The sequence below is a fragment of the Colletes gigas genome, unplaced genomic scaffold (assembly GCF_013123115.1).
Source record: "Colletes gigas isolate AHSC1104 unplaced genomic scaffold, ASM1312311v1 Colletes_gigas_Sc00006, whole genome shotgun sequence".
In the NCBI taxonomy this organism is placed as follows: domain Eukaryota; kingdom Metazoa; phylum Arthropoda; class Insecta; order Hymenoptera; family Colletidae; genus Colletes; species Colletes gigas.
In genome coordinates, this window is record NW_025106635.1 from 9,564,466 (window position 1) to 9,580,938 (window position 16,473).

Consider the following 16,473-nt stretch of genomic DNA (forward strand, 5'->3'; position numbering starts at 1 on the left):
TGGAAAATAGAGGGGAGGGATGCATCTTGCTTGTTTCAAGAAAGGTTAATTATATTTATGGATATATCTACTATACTAAGTAGAAAAATTAAAATGTTTAGTAGTTGTTCAAACGATCTTCTCTGAGATCTAGTTTCCAAAACTAGCAACCCATTCTCGTGATTTTTTGATTCCAAATTTTTGGCCTGCAAGAATTTTCTTAATTAAAATGGGTCGATCCTGGTTCGTAGCTTTTTAAAAAAAGGACAAGAACGATGTATGGTACGACTGCACGTGGCTTGCGTGAACGACACGGTAGCAAATTTCGTGACCTACGTGACTCGCAGCCGTACAAAGTAACTTCACGGTAGATTGAAATTGCCGTCGATCTTCATCCCCCAAGGGCGTGTTTCCGTGATGGCCGTGGAGTTGGGCCAACGAACGAGGAAAAATTGCGTAATCGCCGAGACAGCGCACGCGAGAACGTTGTACATCGATAAATTACAAAAGACTCTTGGTTGACAGGGCGCACGGTGGGTCGTTTACCCCCCAAAAGCGGAAGAGAGCGACTTTATAAACATAACCCCGCGATAAAAAGTTATTTGAGAGAGAAACTGTGATGGTTGAAAATAAAGGCAATTTTTAATAACGTAGAATTATGTGGATAACTTTAACCTTTCCTTATCAGAGTTTAGTTTCTATCATTTATCTTGGATGCTGAAAGAAACTAACGATATGACATGCTTGCAAACGATTGATTTTACTTTATTATAAATTCCTTTTCCTATTTTAATGTTCTGAATCTCAACCAAGTTTCACAGTTCATATTTTTGTTATAACTTCTTAACAAAGTATTTATAAATTTTTCGTTATATAACATTTTAGTCTTAACTTTACTCATACTTTACTGCTGAAGTCACCCTGTATGTGTAGCTAATCGGGGGAACGTAAACACGAAAGAAAAGCTGTCCTCGGGCCGTCAACGATTCCCATTCTATCGCTGCTAATGATCGCTCCATAATCATTATGGTTTTCTTGGAACAGCCTGGACACCCACGTAGTACACGCTCTTTCGGAAGCTCGTTTCCACCTGTCATCGTACCTGTACGGATCATTGTTCACTATGTAGCAACGGAGGTTGTTTCCCACGTCGCCGATCCACCGGGTGAAACTTAACCATACGCTCGTTTTTATCGGGACGACCAGATATGCGTGCTTGAATTTTCTTTCCACGACACGGCACGCTATGCTGCGAGTAATGAACGGTTAGGCCAGCGAGCAGAAATTGCGAGCGTGTCGTCCTGGAGACTGTTGCACGCGTGTACGTCTCGGTCTCTAGACGCATCACGACACGGGTAATTTCCCAGTCAGGACGAGTCACGGGAACTAAATGGCGCGATTGTCGGGAATTAATCTCCACGAAAATGAAATCCGATCGATGGAAAGTTCGCGTAACGAGAATCGTCGATACCCCAAAGCAATTATTTGCATCTTCCCAGAGAAACCTGGCGATCCAAGAGAAGACCATTTAAACGAAATTCAATCAATTTTTTATCGGCCACGAATGAAAGTTTTTAAACGGTATTTAAATTCAATGGTCTCTTATTCGAATTTAAAAAAATTGTTCGATTTATAATATATCGAATTACCACAAACGTATTACAGAAAACGCGTAATATTTGTTCCCTTCGAAATTAAATTCTATCATAACCAAGCAACGAATGAAGGTTTCGAAATATATAATATTTTCCGGGGTCACCCTAGTAATTACCCGCGGCGGCGTTTAAAAGCAAATTAACGCTTACCGAGTTTTAATTATAGCACAGGAATTTTTGTTCTATGCAAAAACAGACGAAGGAAGGGGGGAATGTTTATATTCTACGGTGCATATATAGACCTGCATCCAATGGTGTAAACGTCACTCGTATTGCAGTTTGCGAAGCGACACGGGTGGCGGTCTTCGCGGAAAATGCTTTGCTGTGTTACGAATTCGATTGAATTTTTCGTACTGTGATAGTGGACGATATTGCAAGTTATTAATAAGTTGTTTTTAAATTGCCTCTTCGCCCTACATTATTCGATTTTAAATCTTTATTTTATGCGTCCATCTACATTCGTTTCTCTGATGGCTGTTTGGTGGAGATCTTCTTCAAAACACAATCGTGATAAATTTGAAAAAGAATCCTGTGTCTCAAATCTCACTATTTTAAGAAGCGTTCAGAATTTTAGAAAAACAGCTACGAGACTTCTTTTATTTTAACTTCTCTTCTTCGTCTTACTGTTCACAAAATAACGCTGTTCTTCTTCAGAATCCAACCAAATTAACTCACAATCAGATAAAATCGTACTTCTTCATCCTTTCTCTCTGAGCTTCTAATTTTCAATCATTCAGTGGTCCAACGATCGTTTCTATTCATTCAGAATGTTCAACGAACGTGTTTATTCCGCAGCTTGATTCAACATGGCCCTGATAACGCCCTACTGGGGCCTGGACGGTCTCATACTCTTCTCGTCGCTAATGATAGCCGCCTACATGTACATGACTCGTAAATTTAAATACTGGTCCAAACGGGGCATCATGGAAGTCCCTCCGACACCGTTCATAGGAAACTTCACGGAATGCATCATGCTGAAGAAAACGGCCTCCGATTTCGTGAAGGATCTGTACAATATGTCCAAAGGATTGCCCTACATGGGATTCTACATTTTCGACAAACCGTTCTTCCTGGTACGAGATCCCGAGCTCGTTAAGCATATCCTGGTGAAGGACTTCAACGTGTTCAACGACAGATACGCATCGCCTAACGTGAACGATCGTCTTGGATACGCGAACGTGTTCCAGATAAAGAATCCTGCCTGGAAGATCCTTCGAACGAAATTAACGCCCATCTTCACCACTGGCAAATTGAAGAGGATGTTCGACTTGATGCTTCTGGTCGCTGATGATCTCGACAATCATCTCGAGGCTCTGAATTTGAGTAAGTTCTATCTTAATTGCTGGAATTAATGTTTTTAATGCGTTCGTTGAAAAAGAAGATCATGTTTTCGAGTAATCTGCAAAAGTACTTTATGTAGTAGTCTATCTACTATGCATTTGTTTCTTTGATGGTTGCTTGATGGAGATCTAGTCTTATTTAAAACACAATCGCGATAAATTTAAAAAAGAATCGCGTGTCTCAAATTTCGCTATTTTAAGAAGCGTTCAGAATTTTATAAAAATTTCATTGCACTTCGTTTCTTTTATTTTACAAGTAGCAATGAAAATTCGCGTACATTTACCATCGATACGAGGCGCGAAGAATAAACTTGTATTTAAGAAATCTTTACGCCAACACAAGCATAATCATGCAAATATTATATAACGCGATTAAAAATGGTGGCGCTTCGTATAAATCGTGACACGTCGTATTTGTGTCAGGCATGTCATCGTTGATATGTAGTATGATTTATGCAACTGTCAACTCGAGTGATTATATCCTCTAATAACACGGTGGACGAACAATAAAAAATACAATTATGAATATTGTAACGATACTACCAACACGATTATACGATGATCACTGAGATTCAGTGATATATACCAGTGAATACTGCATAGAAAAAACTATTATCTTGTAAAAATATTTGATTCGAGAATAATAGAGCACATTCGATAATGTAATATAGAGTTGTCCGAAAGCTTTTAACGATCGTCATTTGTCGTTAATGTTATTTTAAAAATCATAGCTTTGGACGCTATTTAAAAAATACAGGGATATTAAAAATATCAAATACTACCGTATATAATATTTTTATTTATTCTACTATTCTATAATCACGAAAGTCTACATAGATTTCAGATACATTGCAAGTAGATTGGCGTCTAATTTGATAATAAATACCTGTTCCAGGCACCGCGAAGGAGATAGAAATGAAGGAACTCTGTGCCAGTTTTACCACGGACATGGTTGGCAGCACTGCCTTCGGTTTAAGGGTGAATTCACTGCAAGATCCGAAAGCTCCGTTCCGAGAAGCCGGCAGACAAATTTTTGGTTACGATTTCTTTCGTGGAATGGAATTCCTCATCATATTTTTCATGCCGCATTTAACGAAATACACCGGTGCTAAATTTTTCGGGAAAGAGGCCAGCAAATTTCTACGAACCGTTTTCTGGGATGTGATCAATGATCGTATAGCGTCGGGACAGAAGAGGCACGATCTCATCGATCTTCTGATCGAGCTGAAAACGAAGCATGAAGCAGATGACGATCTGGGTGGATTCAGTGAGTTGACAAACGAATTTTTCATCACCATTCTCTAGCATTTCATAGATTATTTTAATGTCACCGCAAAAATTTATCAAATTTTGTTTAAAATACTTTGTTATCTAATCGTTGGAAGTGCTCGAACGAGATCTGTTTATTTATTTTAAATTATTACAAGTTCCAATCCCGAATGTACGAGCATTAAAATTAATCAATAATCACAATTTTCACCGGGAATGGAGATTATATCAATCTGTATTAGCACTGAACTATCGCCTCGAGCGCAACCCGTTTCAATTAGTTATGCAAGTGTGAAAATTCAATTTACATTTTCACGCTGCTGTCGTTGCCTTAATCGAAAGTAAATATTTCGATAATTCGCGTTTCAGAGTTCAGCGGCGACGATTTGGTGGCACAGGCGGCTGTGTTTTTCTCCGGGGGTTTCGAAACTTCATCGGGCCTCATGTCTTTCACCCTTTACGAGCTTGCGTTGAACATGGATATTCAAAGAACTCTACGAAAAGAGATTTTGGACGCGTTGGAAGAAACCGGCGGCAAGATTACGTACGAAATGGTACTATAATCCTAAACAATTTTTGACATAAAGAAGAATTTAAGTGTTACTCTTTACGAAAGATGTATACACCAGAAAATAGACAGCGAAACATTATTCCTTGTCATTGTAAACGTTGAGTATCTCTTTTCCGCAGATCATGACGCTGCCATATTTGGATATGGTTGTCTCCGAGACCCTCCGCATGTATCCGCCGCTGGGATTTCTAGATCGCGTCGCTAACGCCGACTACAAAGTGCCTAATTCAGATCTGGTACTAGAGAAAGGTACTCCCGTGTACATATCTATGACCGGGATGCACTACGATCCAGAATACTTTCCCGAGCCGGAAAAATACGATCCTGATCGATTCACGGACGAGAACAAACAGAAGAGACCGAATTTCGTTTACTTCCCATTTGGCGAGGGTCCACACATCTGCATCGGTTAGTATTCTCACCAAATTTACGTCCATAATCTCTCAAAATTTTAATTTAGTCTCAACTTTCTTCCTGGGCCGTTTATTTAATACGTAAAATATTTACCAAAGCAGAGTACTTAGGTATTTATTTTCCATGATGTTTCGAGTCACATCGAGTTCGATGTAGAATTCATAATAAATATAATACACTTATTCGATAATTTTCTAAATTTTTTCAAGTAAATTATGTTGCACTTACATTATTCAAAATAATTGTTGGGTGACTGTCTATTCCCTTTGTCTAACTAATTTTGTATTATATTGTATTATAAAATAAGCATGACTCGTGTATTGTGACTTTTAAAGACTCCACGTGCTTCGAAACATCGAAAAAATAATCTTGCATGTTAAAATAAAATTGCTCTTAAGGAAAAAGAAAGATGACGAAGCAACAAACGATCAAACGATATTGATGAGTTAACGCAGCTACTGATATCATAGGGTTATAAAAGCATTGCTGTCGTTGTATATTATAGACTGCAAGTTCTTTAACACTTGACTTTTGTAAGTTGCAAAATACTATTGAGACTTGCAACTCATAGAGTTTCACAATTAAATAACGTTACTGTTTTGCGCAGTAGCACAATGTCGCACGCCAACTTAATATTGTGCGACTATTTAGGGGGATATGCTTGGAGGCTCCAATATATGATATCCGCCAGATGAAGTCTTCGGTCTGCTTGGTAGTGTTCGGTGTTATTCTCGGTGCTGCTTGTTTGATGTTTTGACTCAATCTGCTCTTTGGGCCAAGGTCGCCCAAAGAGCTAACCTCGCCATGGGCGTACCCAAGACCATGGGAGGAGGTATCAGTTGCTGACTGGTTCTTATTGTAAATACGCCGACCAATCATTTTGGCGGCGAAGTCGGTCGGTGGGAGGCGGCATATAACGGTGGTTTTTAATAATTTTTGCGGGCCCGGGTTTTTCCGCGAGAGGCTACGGGCTCGGGCCACCGCTTGGTGCCCAGATGTTTTGCGCGGTACCTGAGGCTGGTCATAAAACATCTGGCACCGGTTGTCGATGTTATTGCAGGTAGTAAAGTCATAGAGCGACTGGATTTGGAGGGCCATGCAGATTTGAAGTGATTTTATTATTTAAATAGCCGCCTTAGGGGCACTTGGTTATAAGCAAAAGCCTTGATTGTTTATAAAAGGTGTGACTCTATATCCGCTGGCTTTATGAATTTACTATTACGCTGCAACAGTTACGAACATAAGTGTTACAGAACACAGTTGTGCGAATGATGCTAGTGAATTTATCCAACAATATTGTTAGTGAATTTTTTTGTTTTACATCTCTCAGTTTTGTATTTTTCATATAGATTTTTTAATTTCCATTTTATATTGTATTTTAGGTCTTCGACTAGGACTAATGCAATCGAAACTTGGGCTCGTCCAATTTTTAAGGAAGTACGAAGTGACACCAAGCGAGAAAACAAGAATCCCGATGGTGCTCGATCCCAAGGGAATCACCACGACAGCTCTAGGAGGATTATACCTAAACGTTCGAAAGATCACCACCGAAGCTGGTTAATATAATCGTTCGAACGTTGATCATTTTAGATCTTGAGTGACGCTCAACACGATCTATTTGACAATTAAATAAAAACTTCCCAACTAAGTGATTTACATGGTTTTCTAACGTGACTATTTTATTTACCATTGACATTTATTGTGAGCTTATTGTGAAAACTGTTGAATTTTTTAAATAAAAATTTCGAAACTTCTTGGAACGAGAAAATGGTTTGAACATTATTACATTTCCTACTTGAACAAATTCCATGTGAAGGATGTTATTTGCAGTATATAGAACAGTTCTGATATCAAGTGTCATACAATATTCATTCAAAAGTTGTAAATAGTAATTTGTGAATGTTACATAACAGCGTTATGTGCGTGATTTTATGCTATGCATAGAGTCACGCGTTACGTAATTCGAATGAAATTAGTGCTTGTTAATTGTGAAACATCATCGAATATTTGACTTTGTACTGAGCTTTTAAATAATGAACTATTGCAGCGTTGCGAATTTAATTCACTTGTGCAGTTCAAAACTATATTTATACATTGACGTCCTTTATTACCATTACTAATTTTCTTTAAACAAACAAAGTAACAATATGCAACAAATATTTATGCTTCACTTGTATCATATTGTTTACTGTGATATAGTATTACTCAAGAAACAAAAAATTGAAAAGGTTTATAATATACTTTTATAAAATAGTTAACTAATATATGACATTAATAAAAAATTCTAAATCGAAATAATTTATCTACAGTATAAATCTTGCATCAAGACAACAATTTTGTGTTATTCACATTAGCTATTTCAGTGTATTCGTTTGTATGCAAGTTTGGAACTTATTTATTTACAACAAATATTGATATCATTTATCCCGAGCACAGATCAAGCGATAACAATAGTCTTATCTAAAAACTTGTCAAGCATTTTACAATTAAACTTATTCACAAATAAAAGTTTCTGCAATACAACAAGAAACGTTTCCACACGTATATGAGATCTTCCTCCTTCAAGCTAAATAAAATCCGATCAATCTTTTGTTTACAGTGGAAATGCGTCCTTCATCGATCTATCCTTCTTCTCTATATGTATAATGTACAATGATTTCTTCGTAGAATTACCGAGCGTTACCTGACTGCTGTTATTATTCAAGCAGTCGCAACAGGTTAGTTATTGAACAACGCTAGTGTTTATATCTTGTCTTTCTGTCGAAGCTAATGATCAACGCACACCTACGTACGTCACGTGAAACATTGTACATATATTGATTATTAAAATGAAGAGTAGCACAAACAAGATTTGAATCACCCTATGGCAATAAGTCACGCGTTGTCTATACCTGCAATTCTTGTCAATTTTAATAATTAAATTCTTGCAAAACAAAAAACGGAGTAAGATTATAGCGATGTTATGCGTTCCTATGATTATGTAAACTTCAATATCTGTTGTACGAAGCGTTTTAAATTCGTTCTAAACATTACCTGTTTCCTTCTTTTCTCACATCCTGGTCTCGGTCGATCAAACCCACGTGCACTTGAAACATCAATTTTAGTTTCAGTAGTACCTCGATAATTGCAGAAATTTCGAAAATTCCTTGCAACAATTCAATGAAAAATACTACAATTACTTACGGTCCCCGCGTAGCGTCTTCCGCCATGTTGCTTAGCACCTAATTCTTTTACTCGTCAACACCGTGCAATGCTCGAGGCTTTCGCGCGATAATTGAGGTTCTACCAGAGATGACTATCGCAAGGGACGATCCTGTCGACTGAACGGAAGGCGCTGCGCAAATTTACAGCTGTTATTTATTGCTCAGAGTCAAGCTGGTGTCCCTATCGTCGCCCCAAGTGTCAACGTGACTTTTGTTTACGTACGAACTTCAAGTTCGAATGAAAGTAGCACGCTTTGCTCGCGTCATCTGGCTTTGTTGTAAGGTTACAGCTATCCTCGTCGATCCACAACTTCTTTGTCAGGCACGCTATTCTCTCGATGGAATGTCTAGTGCTCGTTTTGTTATCACGCTTCTCATGATTTAGCAAATTCCAATGAATGTTTCCATATGTGGTTCACAAATTGAGTAATGCATATTATCAACTGCTATGAACTTCTGTTTGCTTAATGCAATCTATTTGACAAATATATGTGCATGAGACATCCACAGCCTGAAGAAATACAAAATTAAGTCAAATTAATAAATGGCTTATCTTGTTTTCGCTGATTCATCCTTCACTATGAAGACGTTTAATACAGTCTAATTCGTTTTACAGTGTTGTGTTCACGATTAGAGATCCCTTCCACCGTACCCGTATAATCTCGAATGGCTGACATATAATATGATCGACTTACTGAGAAATCAGTAGCTCGTAAAGATTTATAGCAACACGGGCATTGAGATCAACGGTCCCGAGAAACTATATTTAATAAGGACAGTTTCAGGCATTTTCTATTCGACATCCTTGAATAGGAACTGTGAGTATTAATTTTAATCGCGGTAATCGTTCACAAATCGTAGACATTTGTGTTGCATTTGGGAATCATCACAGCCGGAGTAACAACTATCTTACGTCGTAGTTGGTAAACGTTTCCCCGGTTCAGTTTAACCAATAACGTACTGATAAAACAGTTGCTGGAAAGAGGTAGGGTGACGGAATTCTACGATGCATATAAAGACCTGCAACAAATAGCATAGAAGTTAATAGTCGTCTTGCTCTTTGCAAATCGCCAGGCGTGGACGCCTTCGCGAAAGTGTTAATTTCGATTTTTTTTTCAAGTGGGTGATATTGTAAATTGTAAATAATAGTTTTTAAATTAGAATAAGGTTGCCTCGTTTGTATTGTCGTCCAAGGGGCTATGATCATTGAAATCGAAGCAATTGATTTGTGACTTAGCAACGTCTGATTTTTTGGAGATTGTTGAATTTTGAATTTCGTATTTCATGTTTGTTTAACAAAATAAGACTTAACGTAAATTGTGTGTGCGTTGTCCAATGCTTTGTAATTAATTTCAACGTGTTTGTGTGCAACGTTTGTGTTTTGTATGGTAACAGTGACGAAAATAGATTTGTGCTAATGAAAGTAAAACAATAGAACGAACGACTAGTTTCCTAACGCTATTTGCCATATTCATATTTTTGTTTTTAATTCAGCTTATCGCTTGTTAGCTATGCCTCTATATCTGTCGTATTCTGATATCGTATTTTTAATTCAGATTAACGTTATCTCTCTCTTAAAATACAGAACTATAATATCGCTTCTTTTTAATGAAGCATATTGATTGTATTCTCTGCTTAATCTACCGGTGTTGTAATTTTTCCCAATCCCCAATAAATCAGTGCATTCTATATGAGACAACAATAATATTTATTCTTATATAATAATTTTAACTAATTTTAATCGTATAACACAATATTTCATTTTATAAATTACCATGATTGCCTCAATGATGGTACTTTTAATAATCTCTATACGATAACACGAACACGTATTATTAGATAAATATGACGATAACCATATTTATAATAACGTTCCACCCATTGGTTTCACTTCTAAAGTTTTCAGAGCTCAGATTGTTTAGTTATGTCAGGGGACAATTTACAAATTTAAAGAGTACAGAAAACATTACACTACATTAATACAGTGCAATCTTCAAGTAAGATACAATAAAAAAATTGGAATTACCAAAACTAACATCCATTCTATAAAATACATAAAATAAACGAAATTAAATATACAGTAGACAAATATTTTTACACGTTACACGATACATAGAAAACGTGGAAAGTGGAAAGTCTAAATATATCTTTTTTACATAAATGTTCCATATATCGATGATACTTAGCATCCCTTAAGACAATTCACGCTATCCTAAAACGATCAACGGATTTTCTCGATTCAGATTAATTCAGAATGGCCCTGATAACTGCCTACTGGGGTCTGGACGGCATCCTAATCTTCGCGTCCCTAATGGTGGCCGCCTACATGTACATGACACGCAAATTCAGATACTGGACAAAACGAGGCATCCTGGAGGTCTCTCCGACGCCGTTTTTTGGGAACTTCGGTGACTGCTTGTTTCACAAAATATCGCCCCCCGATTGGATGAAGCATCTGTACGATGTATCCAAAGGATTACCCTACATTGGATTTTACATATTGGACAAACCGTTCCTCCTAGTAAGAGATCCCGAGCTTGTCAAGCACATTCTGGTGAAGGACTTTGACGTCTTCAATGACAGATACGCGTCGCCAGACGTGACCGATCGTCTTGGATACGCGAACCTGTTCCAAATCAAGAATCCTGGCTGGAAGGTCCTTCGAACGAAGCTATCACCGATCTTCACCACCAACAAACTAAAAAGAATGTACGAATTGATGCTTTTGGTCGGCGACGATCTCGACGCGCACCTCGAGTCTTTGAATTTGAGTAAGTTTGATCAATTCCCCTTGTATTTGTTTCAGTTCTTTGCATAGTTCTCTCAACCAAATCACTTTCATTCAATCGTTTTAGGAATTCATTCTCTTTTACGTGTATGATTAAGAACTGGAAAATATCTGGGAAATCAAGACCACGTAGTCAATATCATTCTTCACGTTTGGAAATATTGACATTTCATTAATTTTCACTAATGTAAACATACAAGATCAACTAGAAGAGGTACATCAGGTGCTCCACATTCCTTCAGTAGGAAAACTATAGTCTCTAATCTCAATTAAATCATTGGTTTAAAAAACAAACGCAAAGAAATACTAACGATTCTACAATTTTCCAACAACGAACTCGATATTTGTGTTCCAGAGACTCAGAAAACGATAGAACTGAAAGATCTGTCATCGAATTTCACTACGGACATGATTACTAGTACTGCTTTCGGTCTGAGAGTGAATTCACTGAACAATCCGAAAACAGCGTTCCGCGAAGTTGGCAGGACACTGTTCGGCTACGGTATCCTTCGAAGCTTTGAGTTTTACACTATATTTTTCCTGCCTCACTTGACCAAATACACCGGCGCCAAATTCTTTGGGACACACGGCAGCAAATTTCTACGAAACATTTTCTGGGAAGTGATCAACGAACGGAAAGCGTCGGGACAGAAAAGGGGCGATCTCATCGATCTTCTGATCGAGTTGCAAGACAAGCACGAACACGAAGGCGATCTGGGTGGATTTAGTAAGGCGATAAACGAATTTTTCATAAATAAACTTTAATATTAAATATCTCGAAAAGCATTAAGCGTTATCACTATACGGAAGCTTCTTGCAACGTGAAAGGTACGCATGGGGAATTCTCCTTGCAAACTTTTTAAGTCACATTCCCCTTCAAACTCTTTCATCTTCTCTCTTCAATACAGCGTGAAAGTTACAAAAGGAAGCCTTTAGAAGAAATAATAAAATATTTCTCTCTATACGAAACAATAGTATTTTGAGAATCACTTACAGCAATCAAAATTATAGTTTCTTTTTATATGAATCATTTGCATTTCTCTTATTTTATCACTCATTTAACATAAGTTAAATTTTTATTTATGAAGACTGACAGTTTCTGATAATATCTATCAATATTTCTACGTCTTTCAAATAGTTTCCCAAATGGAGAAGCTTGATTTCCATTTTTGCGCTTTTATCGTTGATTTAATTGAAAGTTAATAGTTCGATAATTCGCTTTTCAGGGTTCAGTGGTGATGATTTAGTGGCGCAAGCGGCCGTGTTTTTCTCCGGTGGCTTCGAAACTTCGTCGGCCACCATGTCTTTCGCGCTTTACGAGCTTGCGTTGCACATGGACGCGCAGAGAACTCTGAGAAAAGAGATTCAGGACGCGCTAAACGAATCCGACGGCAAGGTCACGTATGAAATGGTAATCTTGCCAATTATCGACACTAATCTATGTATTACGCGCAGAATCTGATTAGAAATTCCAAACAATTGCACAGTTTATCGAAACCAGTTATGCCTCGCCCAATTATTTGTCCGTAATCACTAGCTTCGTTAGGTAGACAAAGATAATGTGTATCGTGTACATTTAATAATACAGAAACTAAAATTAAAATGTCGGGATTAACAATTTTACAGAAGTTATCTTGATGACCATTTAACTTTTCCCTGAAACATTTCTGATATAATTAATTACTGAAGAACTAAAGAAATTATTTCTCAAATTGGCTGTTAAAAAAGATAGAACTATTGAATTTTAAGGAGACTGTAAAAATAAGTGCTATGAGAAACTGTGTCGCAACGACAAAGTTTCGATTATCGTGGACAATTTCAGGGATTTTTAAAAACATGAAACATTCCTTTTTGCTGTAAATCTTCAATAATTTTCACAGATCACTTCACTCCCGTATTTGGACAGAGTCATCTGTGAGACTCTACGCAAGTATCCGCCCTTAGGATTTCTGGATCGCATCGCCAGTGTCGACTACAAGGTGCCTAATTCAGACCTGGTAATAGAGAAAGGTACTCCCGTGTACATACCTATAATCGGGATGCACTACGATCCAGAATACTTTCCCGAGCCGGAAAAATTCGATCCTGATCGATTCACGGACGAGAACAAACAGAAGAGACCGAATTACACTTACATCCCATTTGGCGAGGGTCCACACATCTGCATCGGTTAGTACACTCACAAAATTTACGTCCATAATCTTTTAAAATTTTATTTTAGCCTCAACTTTCTTCCTGGGCCGTTTATTTAATATGTAAAATATTTACCTAAGCAGAGTACTTAGGTATTTATTTTTCACGATGTTTCGAGTCACATCGAGTTCTATGTAGAATTCATAATAAATATAATACACTTATTCGATAATTTTCTTAATTTTTTCAAGTAAATTATGTTGCACTTACATTATTCAAAATATTTGTTGGGTGACTGTCTATTCCCTTTATCTAACTAATTTTGTATTGTATTGTATTATAAAATAAGCGTGACTCGTGTATTGTGAGTTTTAAAGACTCCACGGTCTTCGAAACATCGAAAAAAAATATTTGCATGTTAGAATGAAATTGCTCTTATGGAAGAAAGAAGATGACGAAGCAACAAACGATGAAACGATATTGATGAGTAAAAGTAGCTCCTGATATCATAGGGTAATAAAAGCAAATAAATACTGTCGTTGTATAGTATAGACTACAAGTTCTTTAACACTTGACTTTTGAAGTTGCAAAATACTATTGAGACTTGCAATTCATTGAGTTTCGCAATTAAATAACGTTACGAATATAAGTGTTACAGAATACAGTTGTGAGAATGATGCTAGTGAATTTATCCAATAATATTGCTGATGAATTTTTATGTTTTACATGTCTCAGTTTTGTATTTTTCATATAGATTTTTTAATTTCCATTTTATATTGTATTTTAGGTCTTCGATTAGGATTAATGCAATCGAAACTTGGGCTCGTCCAATTTTTAAGGAAGTACGAAGTGACACCATGCGAGAAAACAAAAATCCCGATGGTGCTCGATCCCAAGGAACTCACGACGACAGCCCTCGGAGGGATATACCTAAACGTCCGAAAAATCTCTTCTGAAGCTGGTTAATGATCGTTCGAACGTCGACACGATCTATTTGACAATTAATTAAAAACTTACGAACTGTGATTTACATGGTTTTCAAACACTCCCTTGAACCCATCCAACATAACAAAATATTATGTCAATGCACTTTTAATGCTAGACTATTTTATTTGCTATTATTTAGAGACTTGCTCATCAAGTCACCTCCAACTGACAATGACTTTGATCGATTCATAACTAATTAACACACAATGGAGATGTTGTAAGTTTAAATTACACTTAATAACGTTTTTTGCAATTTAAAACAGCAAACCAGTTTCAAGTGTTTTCGCGTAATTCGTTTCTACTTCGTAAAATCTATCGTACTGATACTTTGATATTACTTGTTGTTGTCTAGGTTTAATAAATTTTAATTATCTGTTTCTATCACCTGTTGATTATTATACCTGCATGTATCAACCGACATTAACTTTAATTTTTAATTTTCATGCATTTACAATATTAAATACTTTCCGAAGTATTATCTTTCCTGTACTATATTTTCTAAGTTCGAAGGCGAAGGAAGTATATTCGACGGTCATAAATTAAAAATAATTTGCATTTTAATGTAGTGACTAATTAGTGTCAACATCATTTATCGTAAGATTACGTAACGTATAATCAACAAGGAACATTTACGTCACAATCAAGAATGCGCGAAAAATTTATATTCGACCTTAGGACGCACATTACACGTACATTAATTTTTTTAACTTTTTAATCTGTCGTCGACGATTGTTATTATTTATTTCTGACACAAATAAAACGATTGCGTTTCTAACGTCGCTGGTGCTTCTACGAATCTTCGATGCAAATGGAATCTATGTGTAATTAGAAAGAGATGCGTTTCCATGTATTATGTAACATGCAGTACCTATTTCGGTGGTGAACAGAAGATGAAAAGAACATGAAAGCTAAAGAAGCTGAAGATAAGAAAGGAGAGGGTGGATGAAGGTCCATCGTACGAGATGAGGAGAAGACAGTGGAAAATAAGGAGTATAAATAAACTATGCAGGAGTATGGATTGAAGGAGTTTGATGGAAATGGGACGAAGAGGGAGAAACAATGGGGTGTAACACAGGCAGGGTATTGGCAGAAGTGAAACAGAGTGGATGACAGGGGTAATGGGAAGGTGAAAGGGAAGATAGAAAGGGAAATGTCAAAGGGAAGCGTGTTGACATGGGGGAGTTGACGATAGAAAGAACGAGTGGGAGGAAAGGGTGGAACGAGAAAGATCTTACAAGGTGCGTGGTCTGGTGATATAAGTTGCGTTTAGGCTTAAAAGCAAGCGGCGTGAAGCATGAATGGCGTAAAGGGAATTGTAGACCGAATAGGAAACAATTAAAAACGATTATAATTGTAACAATTTTTTACGATATCTCGAGAATCTAACGAAGAAACTCTATGTGTTTTTGTAAATTATTTGACGAATTTTATTTTAAATATAGAGATTTCATTCTGATCAATTTATCGTTTAAGTTATCTTCGATATACTTTCAAACGAATACGTGAAATTCGTATAAAAATTAATATCGTTTGAACCTGTTCCATAGATAATATCAAAATTCTATGGGTGTATATGGAAATTTATCTATTTAATTATTAAAGGCGCACCCGTTATGTCACTTCGAAAGTGCTCGTACACTCGTAACCTGATTACATACGCAAGACTGCGTACCGAATCCCGGTGCGTTTCGAAAATGTCCGCGATTAGGGCGGAGGTTACGAGAACATGATATCAGTCTTCCATAAATAACAGAGATGAATACGTCACAATGATTTTACTCAATACTCTTTTAATCAAGGATAATTATTTGCAAGGAACAAAATTTTCACAAACACATTGATTACAATTTTTATTGTGTATATTATAAGCATGCAACGAATAAGATTCTATTTAATCATTTCATTATTAAAAAGAGAAATTTTTTTTGTAGAATTATTAATCCTTTCTGAGATTTACTTGTAACCATGTTCAGAATTTTTGCAAATAACTACTAGAGGAAATTACTATCCGTGGACTGAGTTTGTACAAAATCTATAGAGACTATAATAATATATTTTCCTCGAAAAAAAAATTTGTTTACTAGTCAAAACGTGATTATGGCAATATATGATGTTACGTAAATAAAATAAATAA

General features: G+C 36.6%; 1 protein-coding gene across 1 annotated transcript; it reads left to right on the plus strand.

The window, feature by feature from the left end:
• The first annotated feature begins 1,992 nt into the window (after nt 1–1,992).
• LOC122395911 lies at nt 1,993–14,718 on the plus strand. The gene is made up of 11 exons (XM_043393826.1): nt 1,993–2,011; nt 2,430–2,957; nt 3,870–4,243; nt 4,615–4,797; nt 4,934–5,222; nt 6,611–6,784; nt 10,678–11,202; nt 11,575–11,946; nt 12,446–12,630; nt 13,100–13,388; nt 14,140–14,718. Exons 2-11 carry the CDS (start codon nt 2,441–2,443, stop codon nt 14,316–14,318), a joined length of 3,087 nt encoding a protein of 1,028 aa, XP_043249761.1. The 5' UTR covers nt 1,993–2,011; nt 2,430–2,440; the 3' UTR covers nt 14,319–14,718.
• Nucleotides 14,719–16,473: the final 1,755 nt, after the last annotated feature.